Here is a 20,281-nt window from a genome sequence, read left to right as displayed (position 1 = left end):
TAAAACTACACTGTATATTTAACTTGTAATTCAAAGTTCCTGCTCAGGAGGGAATTCCAGCAAAAATGAGAAATTTCTTGCTGTAAACCAAGCAGGTAGGCAGCTCACTCGTTCACGATGTTCCCACCTATAGATCACATCAGTTGGTTTCTGGGCAACTGTTCAGGTGCAAGCCAACAAAACAGCTAGTATAGCTCCTGTTAGTTTCAATGGAACCAAAACTTTCCAATCGATGTTTCCATTTTCTCAAATCAGCTTTTCTCCCTGAGAAAATTTTTGCAGTAGAAATTTTTGATGAACCGTAATGATACAGAAAGATGACAAAAGGCATATGATCTGTAAATAGTTGACTGTGCATATTGGGCAGAGAGGATGAGAGCAGAAGGCAGGAATCATAAGACCAAAGCCAGGATTTGAACAAAACAGTTAAATGACATTTCTCAAGAGAAGAAGAAAATATTCATTTAATCTAATATTTCTCTTACAGAGTAATGATTGACACACACATTTCAACTAGCCAAAATGGAAACAAGAGAATAACTCAAATACAGGAGAAGAACTCAAAATAAACTGTGACAATTTGGAAAGCCTGCTGGAGGAATTAAGACAATTTAAGGCAGTGAAATTCCTCTTAATTTCTTCACCTTACTGATATCATCAGCATCTTTGGAGAATGTGGGTTTTTTAAAGAACCTAATAATTCAAATAAAATTAAATGCCTGGTGGGAGAGGGCAAAAAAGAGGGAGCGAGACTTTTAGTATTATCCAGTGAACAGACAACAGGTGATGGGCACAAACTGGATTACAAGAAATCCAATCTAAATATAAGAAAACACAGTTCGTTTTACAGTGAGTATGGTCAAAGACTGGAACAGGTTGCTCAGAGATGTGAAATTAAGTATCCTTGGAGATATTCAAAACCCAACTGGAAGAAGTCTGGAGCAACCTGCTGTAGTTGACTCTGCTTTGAGCAGAGAGGATGGTCAAGATGATCTGCAGAGGTCCTTTCCAACTTCAACTGTTCTTTGTGATTCCATGAGAAAAAAATTTTTAATACAGGCACATCTCTGGAGAGCCTCTTCCTTATTTAATTTTCCATTAGAAACAGCAACAAAAATAATAGATTGAATGATCATGAACAATATCCAAATTGTAAAATATTTTTCTTTTAAAAAAATCACAAACACAAAACCAGAAACTTTGAAAAGTCACTTACTTTGTGTGACTAAACAGATGACACAGGAAAAACAGAATTCTGGTAAACAAATGGCAACTGACTTAGCAGTCTGAACTTTATAATTTGAGGGCAAAATTTTTTTAGAAGCCATAAAGAGAATAAAATCTTTCAATGTGCATTTATCCTAAGAGTTACAGTAACGAAGAAAGTCAGGATCTACATGAAAGCACTAATTTCCGTAAATTAATAAAGGCTCCAAATCCAAAAATAAATCCTCCTTTAAGTGAATAATCATAAATGAACATGGCGATTTGTGCATTCGAAGTTTCATAAAAACCGACAAAGTAATCCACAGAATTTCCACAAAATAGGTAAATGAATACTTATTTTTAATACAGGTAAAAAGACAAAAAGTTGCAAAAATGTCTGGTGATCCAGTATGCTTTACTTCAGCTACCTCTTGCTCCTGATTTCCAAGGCTGTGTACTTGGTAATTCCAGAAAAATCATGCCCCGCCAGTATCACCTAGCTTTTGCATAGCAGCTTTAACAAGACTTCAAATCGCTTCACAGAGGAGCATTTTGCAGTGGGGAAAAAACTGAAACAGAGCAAGGAAATTACTCAACAAGATCACCAAAAGGGCAATTGAGAGCTCCCGCTTGTCTAGTAAGTCCCAGTCAACTAACCATACAGCAGACCAGAGTAACTCTTCTACACACTTCACACTGAATCCTGAACAAACAGGCAGCCAAAATTGTTAGTTTCTTTGACCTTGGACAGGCTCTCTTCCCTACACAATATCTCAGTGTTAATATTGATTTTATATTTCATATAAATGCAGTAATTCAAGACTTTTCTAAAACTTATATTTTTATTCTTTTAGACTTTTGCAATTTTTCTTTGTTCCTAAAAGAACAATACTTATCAGCTGCTCTGACTGTACCTGGGAATGCTACAGTGTTATGCAAATCCTGCCTGCATGCAAAAAGAATCTTATCTGGTAGTTACCACAAAAAAATGTGTAAAGGAAATGCATAAATGGGTAATTTATAATCCATTTCTAATGAATTGGAAGTAAATTAATCATGTTAAAATAACAAAACAATTTTCACTTTTTATTTCTTAACCATATGCTGGCTGCACGGAAAAAGTTCATCAGAATTTTTGTTCTCTGAGCTTACCTGAAATTTCTAAAAGTTTAGTCAAATTTGTACATCATTAAGAAATTTCTGGAATTTTTTTCTAAGCAAAACAGAAGTAAGACTCAAAAAAGTCATCTGGGAATAACTCATTCCTTTCCCCAGACCACTACCTCCTTTAATATGGTGACAACATCAAGAACATTCTTTTATGTGCTGTATCAGAAGGAAAAAAATGAATAATCAACATCCCCACTTGATCCCATAATCTTCCCATTAGATCAGGACTGACAGACTGGAAAGCAGTCTTCACTTAACTTCCTCCTGCAACCTGCTTTATTATTCTTAGCTTATTGTGGAACTATATCCTCTCTGAACAAGAACCTGAACAAGTTACACAAGGAGCGTATTATAACCTAAGCTTCCCAACAGGACCAAATTCAAGTTCAAGACAGCACATACTGCAGCAATTTGTATGTCAGGAGGTTAGCCTAATCAAGAGCACTGTCACTTTATTTCTCCATTACTTTCAGTTTTCCACATTGTTGCTGGCTATAGTTAAAGGTATTAACTCATTGAAGGATTCAGTTAAGTTGGTTCCTATATATTAAAAGCCAATAACTTTTTTCCTGGACTACAGCGGTGTTCAAAATATAGGACAGGAAAATAAGGTACTGTGCTTTTGGCAAAAAATCAGAATTTGCAATTTACTTGTTTGCATGAACATTCCTACATTTACAGAAAACTAGGCTGAAGAAAAGTACACAAATAAAACTATGTGAACAGAGCTTTAAAACTGCTGAATGTATAAGCTGGAATTTTAGCAGAGATGTCAGTTTGATCTTTTCTACATTTAATATTTGGATTAAACATATTGGAAGGAAGGAATAAGTAACAAAGACTGCATAGAAAAGTATTAACTAGGCATCTGCTTTTAGATCTGCTAGATGTAAAAGCTGATCATGACTAGACTTCGACTTTCAAACCAACTGGAATATAACTTTGAAACAAGGAATGAGAAATATCACACTTTTACATAAAGGAAGCAATCTCTTGATGAATAAGGTCCACTTAATTGAAGAGGAACTCTGAATAGGCTTTTATCTAGACTACACGCAAAAAGTGTATGACAGCTCATCTTACCTACTTCTCATATACTTCCGAGGTCTGCAAATCAGAATTAGAAAGCAAGTTGTGCATAAGATGTAATTGAAAGTCATAAAATAAAAAAACCTATGCAACTTGGTGGTACAGCCTGCTAATAATTATTAATAGAATAGTTAGAAAAGACTTTTACATTCAGAATGCTGTTCCAAATTATACTACTACAGCCAACAAAAATAGGCATATAAAAGAATAACAATAAACCAACTGGTGAAAGACTTTGTCTCACTCATATTAAAGCAGAAAAAGTTTTTACTCTTTTGTGTTTTGTTAACACTAGCTTTTGATTAGACTAATAAAAAATAACAGAACAGATATAAAGACTCAACATCAATACCAATTAATTTGGAAAAGGAATCAAAACAATTACCCTTTTTTAATAAAGCTTTAAAATTGGAAGTAACATTCATAAAACTCAAATGACTCAAATTAAATCTGACTACATATAAAATGGTCCGTATACTGGAAAACATCTTCACAATTAGTACTATGTCAGCCTGCCTGTTTGCTTCATTCCTATTGCCAGTCTCAAAGGAAACAAATCTCAATGCCCAGCCATCCTTCCACAGTCTTGGGACTACTAGCAATAGTTTAATTACGAGGCTGTGGTACAGCCACAAGCTCACTCCCTGCAGTGACCATATACTCACCCCATATGCACCTCCCTTTCTGCTTTATTTCAGGGATCCAGTATTTTTCAATTTACCGCCTAACTCCCTATCTAGTCACTGTTTAGCAAAGCTACACGTACCTACTTTAAAAACCTCACAAGCCATTTCCTCCAGTCTCTTTATAGTCCTATTTCTTATATGATTTATTCCAAAGTATGTTGACATTTTTCATTATCAAAATGACAGGAACTATATAATCTTTGTGATACGGGAGAACCAATTACTAACAGATATAGGTAGGACCTTTCCAATAACTAGTCTGAAGAGGCACCAAAGGTAATACTATCTAACAGTTTAGTTGGTCTAAAAGCAAGAACACTTTTATATTCTTTCCTCTATAAATGCATAAAAAGTCTTAGTCACCTGTTATAACTATACATCAGTGGGAGTCTTCTGATCTTTTTTTCTTCAGAATAAAGTAGTACAGTACTTCAATTTTAACTAAAGAAGCTTTCTGAGGAAAATGGGCACAGTAACTTATTTCATTCTCCACAGAGTCAATTATAAAGCTTCAATTTACCTTGCACCACAATCAGGCAATACTAGCTCTGTGCTCTCACTCTGGTCTAGCGCTAGGCTTTGAAATCTCAGGAGCTCAAGTCAAAAACTTAATCTAATTTCTTCCCTGTGGATATTTTTTTCTCTCAACTATAAAGGAAACGTTTCACAACGACTAGTACACAGCCCAAAACACAGCTCAAAGCTGCCATCTCTAGGTGTTACGTTCTACTACTCTTCACACTAAATTATTTTTGTGTTTTTCAGGAGACTGGACATCTGAAAGGGAAAATATCAGAAGTTTATCCTAACAGGTTAATTTAAGAACTTATTTCAAAAGGATGTACTTGAAATTTCTTCAGCTTACATGATCAGCTCCTTTTGGCCCATGAATTTTTGACATTTGACATAATCACTAGTACAAGCAACATATTAGTTAATTACTTGACATAAGCAATGTTGTGTTCATTATTAGCAAATTCTAATTACTAACTAACATATGCCTTTGACAACAGCAACAGCTTCTTCACTACACACTTGCTTGTAGCTTTCATTAACAGTAAAAAGAGTTGCATTTCCTCACTGAGATCCAAAAAGATCTCTGAATTATCACAGGTCTATTATATTTAATATTTGCTGGTAAAAGTATCTCTAAAATGGTTACCCCTTAGTCTGAAATATCTCAAGAAAATATTCTGTCAAATAAAAAGGTTAAATGATATTTTAAGCCTTTATTCTGAACTGCCAAATAATACATTACTTGAATGTTTCCCAACTAAATGGTCCACATTCTACAAGAACTGTAATAACCAAAGATACTGGTCAGAAAGATCTGACCTTTCAAAGAACAGATAATACATTAGTAATGAATTAGGGAACTGATGAGAAGAAAAGCAATTTTTGAGTTAATGTTGGGGCATGCACAGAATCTAGTAGATATTACTACTGAAAAAACACCTCTACATGCCATGTACAGATTCAAATCTCCAGAAGAGCAACAGGTGCCAGGAAATAAAAAAAGTAAAAAAATAAAAACACACACAAAAAAAAATCTACCCACACCTACAATTCTGCTTAACATCAAAAGCAACACTATATAAAAGATCATATATAAAAAAATCATTAAAAAAATCATAAAAAAACCTAAAAGGCACAACTAACAGGATAAAATATTTAATGACAATATGAAGACATTTTAAGGACATCTGCTCAGATCACATGAATGCTTCTTATTTAAAAAAAAATATCCCATTACAAGTAACAAAATAAATAAAGCTTAACTTAACAGGAGGATAATGGAGACTGTTAGAAGAAAAAGTATACTTCAAAATAAAGATCAAAAACTCCAGCAGATTAAAACACAGACATATAAGGCAAGCCACAAAACAGTTTAATGAGCTGCCTGCAAAATATATATAAAGTACTAATACACCATTTTTCAAATGCATTAGAAATACAGCCAACTAGATAATTTGTGGTGCCAACAGAGAGTCTGAAGGAGTATTCTGAGAAGACAAAGCCATAGCAATAAAATGAAGTTAATTTTTGCATTTGAATTCTTCATGGTAGACTTTACAGGTACTTCCATAGCAGAAATTAATAACAGAAGGTTATAGTAAAAAAATGAAATCTGACAAAATCAGCAACAAGTCACCAGGACGAGTTCTGAAGGAATTTAAGAACAAAACAGCTGATCCCTGTCTGTAGTGTGTAACCCCCTCCTTAAAAATATGTCAGTACCAAAAGACTGAAAAGCAACAGGCAGAAAGGACAGGATTCAGTGAACGCGTAGTTAAGACAGACAGAGGAAAAGTCTAACAACTTTTGAAAAGGGAATTTATCTCTTGCAGATCATTGGATTTTCCTGAAGGAATCAAAGGTCTGGTTGACACAGTTACTTGGAATTTCCAAAAGATGCTTGATAACATTCCTCATGCTTTAAAGAAATTAAGATGCTCTGGGATGAGCAAGGCAGAAAACACAAGGGTAAAATAATTCAATAAAGAAAAGTTTGGGAAAAAAATTGGTCACTTCTTAAATGAATAGAGGTCATTAGTGGTGTTCCACAGAGATCTACAACTGGGATTTGTTTGTTCACCATACTCAAAAACAATCTGGCACAGGGATGAATGGAAAATGACAATTTTTTTTCACAACACTATGTTACTCAAAATAGCTGAGACAATGGTCATAAGCAAAAAACTGCAGAAGAATCTTGAATGTGCAATACAAGGACAAATAAAAGGGTAAATAAAAGTTCACATAGATAAACATGAAGTGATACATACAAACAAGTCTGTACATACGGTGGTGGATTTTGAATTGACTAGAATGAGATCATGAGGTTATAATTGATAGTTCTGTGAAAATACCAGTTCAAAGCCAACAGCAGATTTTCAAAAAGCTAAAACACTGTTAAGAATTAATAGGAAAAAATTAGACCGTTAGTTCTGTGACATCAATCTCTGAGGTACCAATACACCAAAGACTGTGATTCCCCCTATCTCAGAAGGGATATAACAGAACTAGAAGAGACATAGCAATGACACAATGTTATCTAAGGTAAGAAATAGCTTCCTTCTGGAGGATTATTGAAAATGCAAGGAATTTTCGGCACAAAAAAGAAATGCTAGAAAGAGGATATGATGGACTTACAGAAAATCAGGAGTGGTACAGAGAAAACAAATAGGAAATCGTATAAGAATTAAGGATTATCAAAATTAAAACCAGCAAGTACCAATTTCCCAAAGGTGGTATTTCTTCACAAAACACACTGGAATTCTTACGCACAGGATGGTATCAATGCTAAAATAAATATATGGTCTGAAAATTTGGAAAAAATAGACAACATAGATTCACAATCTTTCCACAAAAATACTACCCTTTTTTAGAAAATCCCAGCTGCAGACAAGGGCAGTATTCCGAGGAAGCTTCTGTATGTTTTGTCATTTTTTCTTATATTCTTCCTCAGCATTAACTTAGCCATTATTCAAGACATTTTACCGGGCTAGATGAACACTCTGGTCTGACTTAATACAGTCTTTTTTGTTCTTCTCTGCTGGAGGTGTCTTATGTGAACAACTGAAAATTTGGGATACAAATTCTGTATTTCTCCATCACAGTTAACAAGTTTGCCATCATCTGCACAAGGCTAAATTATGCCCTGCATTCACTTTTGGTCCTTTATATTTAGGAGACATGGCTAACACTAAGCAAAAGTTAATGAATTAACAAAGGACAATTTCTTTTTTTTTTTAATAAATATCATTTCTGTCTCTATATCCTATCAGTACAAAGAATCCTTTTTTTCCTTTTTTTTAGTGAAATAAGCGTTTAAAAGTGCTTTCAATAAAGCAGCATGCAGACTACATGATACCAGTAGAAGCAAAACTGCCAGTAGTTCATATTTATTTGAACTTACAGTAAAACACCACTACAGAACAACAGTTTGTATTTTAATACTGGTCTGGTTCTTTACTAAAAATAATAAAACAAAGAAAAATGTATTGCTTACTGTCACAGCCTTTAGGGCATTAACAGGCCTTAATGGCCCTGACCAGCCTCACCTGGAGCTCAGCCATGGACCCTCAGTCCCTGGCTGCTTGTGAACCTGCCTCCTGGATGGACCTGGACCTGCACTGGAGGTAGCTCATCTCCCAGATGGACTCCTCAGGCATACATTGTAGCCTTCTCTCCATGCCTGTCTCTGGCCCTGTCTCCTTTTCCTCCTGACTGGACTCCCTGGATAGTCCCTGGACCTGGGTCATCGCTTGTCATGTCTGGGGGTGTCAAAGGACCCTGCTACCAGCACCCGGCTCTGCCTGCTGGGCTCAGCCCCTGAGATGGTGCCTGGTCAACAAGGGCACTGCCCATGCTGGTCACCCTTGGTTCCCAGCTTGCCTTCCCTTACCGCAATTCCAATTATATTAGCTCCCTTTTATTGGTGTGTTTAGCTCTGAGGGTTTATGGTCAGCTAATAAGTGACTTAGATATATTGCACAATTTTTGGAAAAAGATTGTGCAATAGATCCAAGTACTGAAGAAGACACTAATAGAAAATGCTTAGGGACTAGAAATTAAATTATCCTCTAAAATCTATGTTCATGATGAATCATTTTAAGATTGCTAACAGCAGACAGAAAAAAATTAATTAAATAGGATGCTGAAGAGTCCAAACCTGATATAAAGCAAGAGTGTGTCCATATCTCTGGAGTGGCCCTTTGGATACAGGTACTACGTTCCATATACTGCTTTCCAAATTGTAGCTGGAAGAGAAATAGAAAAGTAAACATTTTCTACCTGCAGAGAAATAGGGACTTTTGTATGTTTGAACTAACTTCTGTCTGGCAAAGTGTGCACACTTGATCAGTCATTGTTTATCTGATGCGGTAATTTGTTAGCAGCAGTAACACAATCACTTTTAACTGTTACAACAGCGTACTAACTAGTGATAGTGTACTAAATGCTCATCAATGAAAACAGAAGCAGCTCTTTCAGGGACCCAATAACAATCTCAGAAAATGGGATTGTAATAAAAAGAATCACCAGACTTACAAGAAAGTTATGAAACTAGATTGCTAAGCTCACTGTTATCAGTCACACCAAAAAAAACCCCACTAAACTGCTTATGCCACAATCTTTTGCACTACTTTGAAAACTTCTTGTTGAGCACCCTCTCAGCTGTATGGTTGATTTTCATTTACATTAAATTTTAATTAAAAATTAATTAATGGATTAAAACACAACAAGATGGAAGAGAGGTAAAAAAAATAAGACGACAGAAACAGAAATCACCAAAGATTACGGTACTTCTCTTGGGTGATTGCAAACGTGTGGAAGAAAACAAGAGGCAGAGAAAAATAGAATAAACGTGCTAATAAACATATCCTAACACTTGCATTTACCACATTTAGGGCCTGTACATATATACAAGCCACCATACAAACTCATAAATATGAAGAAGTGAAATATGGATGACCTGCCTAACCCTACTGGCAGGGCACCAACAGGCTAAGTGCATACATTAAATACAAGTCTCCTATAATTATAAGTTAACTTCAATAATGCAAAAAGCATTCTAGATGTTCTATCTGAAAATATCAGCACATGGATTTCTTTTACTGTTTTATTACTATAAACATTTTTATGCTTTGCAGCAAAGTATAGCGACAGTTTTCACAAAACTGAAGAAATTACACATTAGTATCACATACAGGTCGATATTACCCATATTCTAGCTTTTTTTAATCATAAGAAAATTCCAAGCAGAAAATAACACTGTTGTTAAAGAATCTAAAAGCCTATAAAGCTTTCAGATAAATTGCAGGATAGAGCTACCTCCCTGGTAAGATCAGTTTTCCCTAAGCCACATCAGAAGGGATATGACAAAGGAGAAATCACTTACTTCAACACCATTTGGAATGAACTGTAGTTAAAAGTGTATCCACCAATCACCCACATAAATTTCCCATGCAGGACTGCCTTATGGGAAGCCCGGCCCACAGAAGGGCTGAATGGCTTTACGTTTGGTAGAATCCAGTAAGACTCCGTGGAAGGGACGTTCAAAGAACAATCTGGACCTGTTTTGTAAACAAATGTGCAATTTGTACAATCTGTTAGACAGGGATGTTAAAGCCAATAAAGCAGAAACAGGGGAGCCTTAATTAGAGATGTCAGGATTGTTCATTCTGATAAAATACAGTATACACTTTTATGTTTAACAGATGCTCAATGAAAAAAATTGATGACAAGGGACGTCAGTCAAATTGAAAGCATTAGATTAGCACAAATGATGATACATTTCCGCATTCCTCTCAGAAAACATATTGTATGAGTCATAAATTGAAAGAAAGGCGCAATGCATGATATTTTTAGGTGCTGTATAGGTCTAAAATGTGTAGCACAGTATATACTGCATGTTACCTCTAGAGAAAAACTATAACGCATTTGAACTAACCAGAGTAAGCTTATATCAAAGCAAATAACATCACAGTATATTAAGTTACAATACAGATTATACTATATTAAATCTCAGCAATCAAAATTTGCCCTTTGCCAATGCCATTCTGCATTGTCTTTCAAGAGTAAATTACACTGTAAAGTGCTTTATAAAAAGAATTATTTGAATATTTAAGTTTTACAAATTTATAGACCATTCTGCAAAGCTACTAAACCCCACAACTGTATATTATTTTGGAACATATTTTAGCCAATTATTTTTGCTAAATAAGGAAAAGTCAGCAAAATGCGACATTTTAAAGTTATATTATTAAAATCATGAATGGCAGAAATATTTATTTTTCATTTGTTCTAACTAAAATGTGTTCTCTTCATCATTAGTTTATGCTCTAAATGTTGGAAGAACTTTAAAATCTTATTATTTAAAACCTGAATATATTCAGAACTTTGCTTTAAAAAAAAAGAGAGCATATGCACTATTTGCCTCTTGCAGTGACTGTACATCGTTACTGACTGACTTTATTTCTAGATGGGGAACACTGAATTTTTAGGACACCAATATGTTCCACTTTAAGCATTATCAATCATGGAATTGAAATTTTTCTCATCAGTGATGGCATGCAGATATTGTATGACAGCTGAATTATTTCTGTAATTTGATGCTGATACTATAAGCAATGATATGTCCCTTCCAGCCTTAATCCTTCCCTCAAGCTAATCCTCCCCTCAAGCTACTGAACATTACAAAAAACCAAAGCTGTTGAAGTCAGACTGGGCATAACCTTCTTTGGAAACTCAGTGATAACATGCTAAAAAAAAAAATACACACACAAAAAAAACCCTAGTCTGCATCCCAAACGTCACACGACATCAACTTTTTAAAAGGTTCTTGGGAAGATCTGGAAAACAACTGGCCTGCTATGCTTCTGTTTCTACCAGACAAATCAACAGAAACAATAAAAATGGACAGAATTATTCAACAGATAATTGCCATCTACTTGTAAAAATCAGTATAGCTTTCATAAATAGAAGGCCTGTCTTCCAAACCCATTAAATTTCTTTGAAGACATCAAGATGAGGTGATCCAATTGATACAGTGACATGGATTTTCACAAGGCTTTTAACAAAATTCCTCACAAAAGACTTCTAAGGAAACTTGACTGTTGTAGCAAGAGAATGAAGGCCTTTGCATGGCTAAATAATTGACTGTAAGATATAGTAAGAAAGAGTAGACAGGAGTTAATGGCCACTTTTTAAAGGGAGGGAGGTCACCCATGGAGTCCCACAAGGATTTCTGTTGGTACCCAAGGTATTCAACATACACATTAATGATCCTGAAAGAGGACAAGCAGTGAAAAAAGTTCACTGATAAAGGCAATTACTGGAGGGCAGAAAGAGTAAGATCAGGTTTGAAGAACGACAGAACAAGTTCTTATCTGACTGTGTGACTGAGCAATAAAATTACACATTAAATTCAACATAGATAAATTTAAAACTATGTAAGCTATGTTCTACATGGACTAAAAAGAAAATAGCCTCCTAACTAACCATCACTAGTCAGTAGTAAAGTCTCATCTTAAGATAACGCAGGAAAATATCACCTCAACACTCAGCAATGGTCAAAAAAGCAAATCATGTCAGGAACAGAGAACACTGTATAAATCAGTGGTTCGCCTACACTTAGAAAACTGTGTGCCCTACTCAAAAAGAAGATAGATTAGAGCTGGAGACTGTTTACAGAAAGGTAATAAGGATGTTAAAAGGAACTGAATGGCTTCTGCAATTGGAAATACTGACTAGGACTTTTTCACTTGGAAAAAAGAACATTTGGAAGTGAATGATAAATGTCTATAAAATAAGTGATAAGTGAATAAGGTAGATATGAAAAATCTACAGTCTCTTTGAATATAAGAACCAAGATTTATCAAATGCAGCTTGAAGAAGCCATGTTCAAAATAAACAAGAGGAGATAGTTCTTCATGCAAAAAGTATCAAACCTCCTTGGCAAGGAACCCTGACAAAGGATGCTCTGGATGCAAAGGTTTACACTGAGTCAAGGAGAGACCGGACAAGTATTTAGAATAGAGAGCTGCTAAAGTTTACTAAATAAACTAAATAAGTAATTTACATCAGGTTCATAATTTTAACACATAAAAATTATGTGTTAATTAACCGGGGGGGGAGGGGAGAGATTACAGTTTTCCAACATGTATTATCATTTTTAGCCAACTTGTTACAATTACTTCTTATACACAATGACCAGGCAAATAATCTGTACCTAACCAGTTGTCAACTTTTCCTAGTACTTTATAGAAGAATGATGTCCACTCATACCCAAATTACCCTCCATTTGTTAAAAGATGGAGACACTCAATTCACATTGTTCATTATATCTTCTACCCAGAAAAGATTAATGGTGTTTGAATGAGGTCTAACAAGAGTATGAACAATTCAGAATATTATTTCTTAAGCATTAATAATAGATACTGTAATAGAATTGTAACCTCAGCAAGATTCTGATTTGATAAATCACTGCAGGAAACACTTAATTTGAATGTAAAAGTGCTTAAAAATAAACAATTGATTAAGTATTCTTTGATCAGGGAAGAGCTTAGAATTATGAAAACCGTGCCTCCAGTCAGAAAATGAAAAACACGTTCATGTCTTTTTGTTAGAGCTACCATTCTTGCACAGAAATGCGGTGGTCAACAATGTCCCCTAGTGGCAAATAATGAATAAAACACACAAACTACTTGCAGGCCAATTGATTTGAGATTTTCCAAAATATATTTAGATGACATTGACTGTATTAAAATGAGGACAAGCAAAAACTTTGTATACAAAGTTAACAATGCAAAAATCTTAACAATACTGTTAACCAGACCAGTGACTGAAAGAATGTTGCAGATAACTTTCTTACAGCCTCAATGCTTCATTGCTCATCTACACTGAATGACAGGAAAGGTGAGATAGAGAGGAGAAACACCATGTACCCAGGTCTTGTTCTGGCATGGAGGAAGGACACAGTCTAAGGAGAGACACCTGAACTCAGGAGCTTGCAAGCAGCAGGTTTTCTCCAAAGAACACATTAATACCCTGTGCATGATGCACACATGCATTGAAGTGACATCAGTTGACATTGCCACCAGAAGAGGCATCCCTGGCCTCTCCTCACTGCTTACTCTCCAGCTGTCATCGCTACTGGCACCAGTTTTCACATGGCTGCACTATGAAACAGATGAGGGAATGGATCCAGGTTACAACTTGCTTTTATTTTTAGCCAGGCTAGCTTTTAATCTGGATGTGTTCCCTTATGTGTTTCACCTTGCCCACACACATATGGTTTTGCCAACACAAGTAAGACTGCATGGTCAGGACTGCCTCATCAGTGAAAGTGTAAAACATTCATGATGTTATAACAGTATGTATCAGTATATCAGTAGGTATCAGTACAAAAATGAAATATATAGATGAAAAAAATCCAAAGCATAGAATAATACTGACTTCTACTGAAACATCATTTAAAGAGCAAATGCTTTTGTGTGGCTATTGCCTTACAAAGACAAGGTAAGTGTAGGACTTACAAACAATCATTTACAGATTTTCCTACTTAAATACACATACCATGAAACATCACCATTATTTCAGCAGAAATAAATTTTCTCTTCAGAAACATCACATTTACTAAATACATGCCTTTTGTGCAACAGGGAGCACTACAGCTGCAGAACAAAAGATAATGAAAAATATGTTTTATTATTTTCTACGCAAATATGATTTTTCTCCATTTTTTTAAAATTTGATTTCTTTCTTATCTTCCTAACGTGTCAATCAATCTACTGGGCGGGGGGGGGGGGCGGGAATCTTTAAAAACAGCAAACAACTTTATAAACCTGAGTTGGAAGTCAATTATGTTATCCTCAAAGGTAGGAAAAAATTCTATAGGTTTAAAAAAGCAATTTACCCACACAACATAAGAGAAGGAATCTAATTTCTGTTTATTGAGGAGTTTCATGAACTGCCAAAGTAACAATCTGTTCCAGTAGTTCAAGTCATAAGATCAATTTCCACCTAATGAGAAAACATCATCTACTGTCTTCCACCCTAATCTTTTCCTTTGGGATCACAGGAAAAAAAGAAAAGTATTGATGTGTTGAATATAAATGTCACGGTCCTGTTTTTCATACAATCTAACCAAAACATTTAAATAAAGTATTTGTTGTTATTTATTCTGTATTTGTTTGATATCTGATCATTTGAGTTGAGAATTATTGCTTTAACATACTTTTTCAACCACCACAAATACAAACTCAGTATTACTATTCTCAAGTACCCAGTAAAATCTTCATATGATAATGAATTTGAGATTATGAAAAATATTTTTGAGAAAAGAGAATATATCTGAATATACTTTCAATAAAAATTCTATTGGAAGTTTTACCAAGCAGTAAGTCACCTTTCTTACAGGAAAGTGATGAGATAGATAGTAAATACATAAAAATACAAAGTTGCTATGTAAATGAAAAGATAAGTGTTGTTCAAGAACAGCTCACCAGCATTCTAATAGCAGGTGTACTCCTGTATTCCTACACTGCCGCTGCACAGCCCCACAACATCCACATGGGATGTAATTATTTTCCCCCTCCTGCAAACAGTCTTGCTCCAAATGAGACTTAATGGTAGGCAGGCAGATCCTGGATAGGTCTCCAGCTAAAGCAGCATGGTAGCAAGCTGTGCCAGGACTCAACCTCCTCCATGAATGAAATAGTCAGAAATTCTGATGCACACAAGCTGATGCAGTTCTTGAAATGCCATCTGGTTGCTATTGTTCAGTCCCATTTCTTTCCTCAGCCAGGAAGAGTGGATCATCCAAGGGTGATCTGGCCTTGGGAAATCTGCAGGGTAGGTCTGAGCAGGCAAGCCAAAAGGGCTGCACTGCCTGCCACTGGTGTGTACTACTCAACAGCACCCTTTAACTGTTTGATTTCAGGTCTCAAACTCAAGATCAGCTAGGTTGGTACAGAAGAGTAGGGCCTGATGCCACAGCAGTCTTTACAGGAAGCACATTGCGTGGAAAGCCTTCCTAGTCTTTCGGGATTGAGCACAAGTATACTCTTCGGTAGACTCCGCATGAGATTTGTCATCTTTAATATTAAACAAAAAAATGTTTTGCTTCTTACTCTGTAAAAGAAACAGGGACCTTCCAGATCAGCAGTAGCTGACAGTACCCACTGGCTTAGAGATTTTTGAGACTCCATGCTAATGCCAGCAGGATATCAAGCTCTAATATCTCCGCTTACAACTTCTAGAAAACTTCACAGCTCTAATACACAAAAGCCTCCTTCCAATTTTCAAACTAGATGTATTGATGGGTAGTTTACCCCAATTATTCTTCTACCAGCGTTGATATCACTGGACTTAAAGAGCTGGTCTGCCTTTTAAGTCTATATACCCCACACATGTTTATAAACAGCAACGCTATTCCCTCCCAGCCTCCATTTTACCAGTTTAAACAAAATATGGTCTGTTAATATCTTCCATAGACCTGATCATCCTAATGGTTCTCCCTCTGAGCCTGTTTCAATTTCTATTCATAAAAGTGTAGTAACAAAAATGAAAGATAGTACTAATGCTTTCATATATTTAACTGTAGATTCTGTGACTGATTATCCTACTAGTGCACTTGACACTTTACAGCCTATACTTCGTAGAGTATATAAAATTAAGAATATTAATTAGTTCATACTCTAATTGAGATAGACAAAGCAGTTGTCTCCCATGTTACCTTCCACGCTTCAATCCAAGATTATAAAAGAAATTCTTGATACTCTTAGTCCCCAAATGTATGAATTTACAATTTATACTGAAGTAACTACATCCCACACATTACTCTAACCTTTTTGTGCAGGAGATTCTGGTCCTCCTTCATATTTAAAGTAACTCCCACTTCTGTATTACCAGATTTCATTAGCAGTCTTCTGAGTAGATTATAAAAATTATGTAACAAGATCAGTCTTTAAGTAGTACTGGTATCTTTCCATCTTAAATTACTCATTCAGCACACACACTCACATTTCACAATCAACAAGCTGTGTTCCCCTTACTGTTCCCTTATGTATTCCCTGACTTCTTCAATTTCAATGATTTCCTATCATCAAATGCTGAGGTTCAGAGAAAATACATTGCATTTTCTTGTCACTTTTCTTGCAAATTATTTTAGTATGAACTACATTGATAAACCCACATTTCAATTGTTTCACTATTCAATCACACCATATGTTTAATTATTTCTTTCCTCAAATTATGGTCTAGATCTTTATGCACTGCTGAAATCAAGCTAACAAGTTTTGAGCTGCCTGAATAGTCTTCCTGCTATTCTTAAATAAAGGTGCTACAGATAATGAGCTAAATTTAGTATCTTCCCTTATCAGGGAGATCAGCACTCTCTATCCCCTTCTTGTGTTAAGGACATAGTATTGCATTTGTTCATTAGTTTAATCAAGTGTTTGCATGTTCTACCTTGAGTGCATTTTAAATAAATATTTAGAAGGTCATAGATTTATTTTAAATGGATTACATTTTTCATTAAAACTCACAAGTAGTAGGGGACTCCCTTCCTAAATCTCAGCCTAATGGCACATACAGAGCTTTATCAACCATTTTAATGCAGCCAACAATTTATTGAAATTAATCCAATAAATTGTACTAAACCTGCCACCACAAAGGTATTTAAAGCTGAAGTTGGCTCTTCATTTAACTGTGATGTTCTTTCTTCTGCAATAAGGATACTTATTTTTCTCACACAGAATTTTCAGACACTAAATTTCCAATTATGATAGCTATATTTTGTTTACAAATTGCACAAAGTCCTCCAAGGATGCTTGACAGATCATTAAATACAATCTGAACATAAAACTGAAAAACATGTTTCCAGTATAAATGAAATAACCATTCATGTTAAGTCAATTCCTTCCTATGAATTCTGTATATGCAAAAATTTCATTAGACAGCTCTAATTTCTATGACACACATAATGAAATTTACAAATATGGAGTGCAGAAATTGGATTTTAACTTAAAATTGGGGGGCAGGGGGGGAAGGATTCCTTGGGTTTGTGGGGTTTTTGTGCATATGTAATATTAATGCACATATATTTAACAGGACATCTCCCAGACTGTAAAACTGCAGTTTCAGCTGACTGAATTGATAACTTGGCCAGGAGAAAACCTGAAAAGTAAAATCTAGACAAAAGAGGGGATTATCACAGGGCAGAACAGTTAAGACACCTGCTTCTAACTTTTTTTTCCTTCCAAAACCAGGTTTGTCCAAAACAAATGTTACATCATTAACACACAGGTCCTCTTCTCTGAAAATACTTACTTGTATACTTTCTGTTCAAGAACATCCAGGCACAACAGGCCAAAATCTCAGATTTCAGACCTCTCAGCATTTGGCACATGCTCTTTCCAGCAGTGCATTTCAACTGCCACTGCCTGAGCTCACATCTCAAACCTTCTCCATCAGTTTCAATAAACCACCACCACACAAGCACAGCTTTGCTAAATCTCAGCATTGAGGAATAAGGCAGGCCAAAGAAGACAGTATGACCTCAAAGCCTTCCACTGAAGCAGTCAGAATGAACTCAACTCTAGTTAGTCCCTTCAGCATAATCTAAGTTGAGTATAGGCACACGTTGACATAGTAGTTCTGGCCATACTCAAGATGCCGTTAGAATAAATGCCATACTAACGAGCAAGGCAAAATACTGAATTTCACAGTGCAGTAGTCATAGCACTCCTTTTACACTTTTGTTGTTTACTTTTCTACTTACATAAAGGCTCATTTTTCCCTAGCGAGATGTTATAAAATTCAAGCTGCCTGAATTGCTAACAGACTTATTTTAAAGTTAATTAGTTTAATTTCAGAATGTGGACTTCCACTACATCTCTATCTGCTAGAAGCACATCTGTAGGGAGAAACAACTGACTATACACAGTGCAGAATTTTTATTGGTGTTTTAACTTTGGACTAGATGCGATCCCTAGGTCTGAGTGCCCATTTGTGACTGCTGTGCATTATGTGCAACCCTGGAGCTCATCTTCTGGTGTAGTTTCACCTAAAAGGAATCCAGTTCCTGTGTTTTCAAACCACCTCATGATGCAAGCCAAAACACAGTACATGTGGAGGATCAGATTTGCTTCGAAGGCATCCTACTGATCCTCTTAAAGACTAATGTAAACACACCCTGTAACTCCTCCCTTTTAGATCCCATTTTCACTTGCCATACTGATGTTCATTAATCGAAGTACCAATAAAGTTTCTCTTAAATTCAATAGACTCTTCAACTCTTTTTTCCTTTCTGCACCCAGTGCGAAAGGTATCGGCACCAAGAGCATCCCCACATCACACTGGATCAGGGAGATATCATGCCTGTAGAGGAGCTCTCAGCAAGGACTCCCACTAAGTGTTAGAGTTACCACTAACTCCTTAATCATCCCATCACAGGATTGTTTTCTAGTAAGCATATCAGTTTTGTGGCATGACTTGAGTTCTCGCTGGTGTTTACGCTCCTCCCTAAAGTGCCAATCCCCAAAGTGGGCACTATAATCCAATGTTATCTCCCAAATACCTGTCTCTGAGAAAGGGTCACTTGCTCTCTACTCAAAATTGCTCATGTGAAAATTATTACCTACAGCGATTTGCAAGTCTTAACAACCTCTTTCTAGACAGCCCTTCATTTGCCAATATAGCCTACAGTCTTTGTTCCTAGATCATTTTACATTAAGTGATATTAAGACAATTTTCTAAATTATGACTTTGAACTGGATGATTTATAGCTTTTTAAAATGCAACTATCTTCCTTTATTTACTACATAGTGAATCTTATTATCTTACTTGAAAATTTTATCAGGAAAAATTATATGTAATAATTTAGATCTTTTATAAAAAATGTTGTTTAACATCAGACAAAAACTGGCCAGTGGAAAATTCTCCGATTAATCACTCAGCTACTGCATATTCTACAGGTAGCTATCTTTTGAATTCCTTCTGTAAAACAGTTTTTAACCTATTTAATATGGGGCAGGCTAGTTTTTTCCTTTACACGGTACTAAATCAAGCTCCTTCAAGAAATCAAAGAACATCTCTATCAACAAGACCTGTAATACTACTTTTAAAAAATCATACAACACATTCATAGTAGTTACCAATATTTGCAGCACGTCCAAAGACAGTCCATTTAACCCTTTTAAAAATGTGGAACTGTTTGCAATCCTTCCAATCACCCTGAATTTGTAACCCCATTTCAGAAGTTAACTGTTTTGAAATCTCCTCTGCTCGCTTACAGCCTGAGACAATCCAAGACACAGTGTTCTTCACATCAAGGAGAACTTGCTGGCTGTAAGCAGATAGAATCATAGAATCGTTCAGGTTGGAAAAGACCGTTAAGGTAATCAAGTCCAACCATAAACCTAACCCTGCCAAGTCCACCACTAAACCATGTCCCTAAGCGCCTCATCCACATGTCTTTTAAATACCTCCAGGGATATCGGTGACTCAATCACTGCCCTGGGCAGCCTGTTCCAATGTCTGACAACCCTTCAGCGAAGAAATTTTTCCTAATATCCAACCTGAACATGCCCTGGTGCAACTTGTGGCCATTTCCTCTTGTCCTA

At 35.7% G+C, this 20,281-nt stretch overlaps 1 protein-coding gene across 1 annotated transcript in view; it reads right to left on the bottom strand.

Moving 5' to 3' along the window:
• ATRNL1 (attractin like 1) overlaps positions 1 to 20,281 on the bottom strand; it is a 528,296-nt gene that overhangs the window by 452,453 nt on the left and 55,562 nt on the right. Inside the window, exons 6-7 of the mRNA XM_059821151.1 lie at positions 10,054 to 10,228; positions 8,827 to 8,914 (exon numbers count right to left, since the gene is read on the bottom strand). Of these exons, the coding sequence (XP_059677134.1) occupies positions 8,827 to 8,914; positions 10,054 to 10,228 (263 nt within the window). The remainder of the gene's footprint in view (positions 1 to 8,826; positions 8,915 to 10,053; positions 10,229 to 20,281) is intronic.

Source organism: Gavia stellata, chromosome 9 (assembly GCF_030936135.1).
Source record: "Gavia stellata isolate bGavSte3 chromosome 9, bGavSte3.hap2, whole genome shotgun sequence".
Lineage (NCBI taxonomy): Eukaryota > Metazoa > Chordata > Aves > Gaviiformes > Gaviidae > Gavia > Gavia stellata.
The sequence above is the reverse complement of the archived record's forward strand: the minus strand, read 5'-3'. Positions and strand labels throughout refer to the sequence as shown.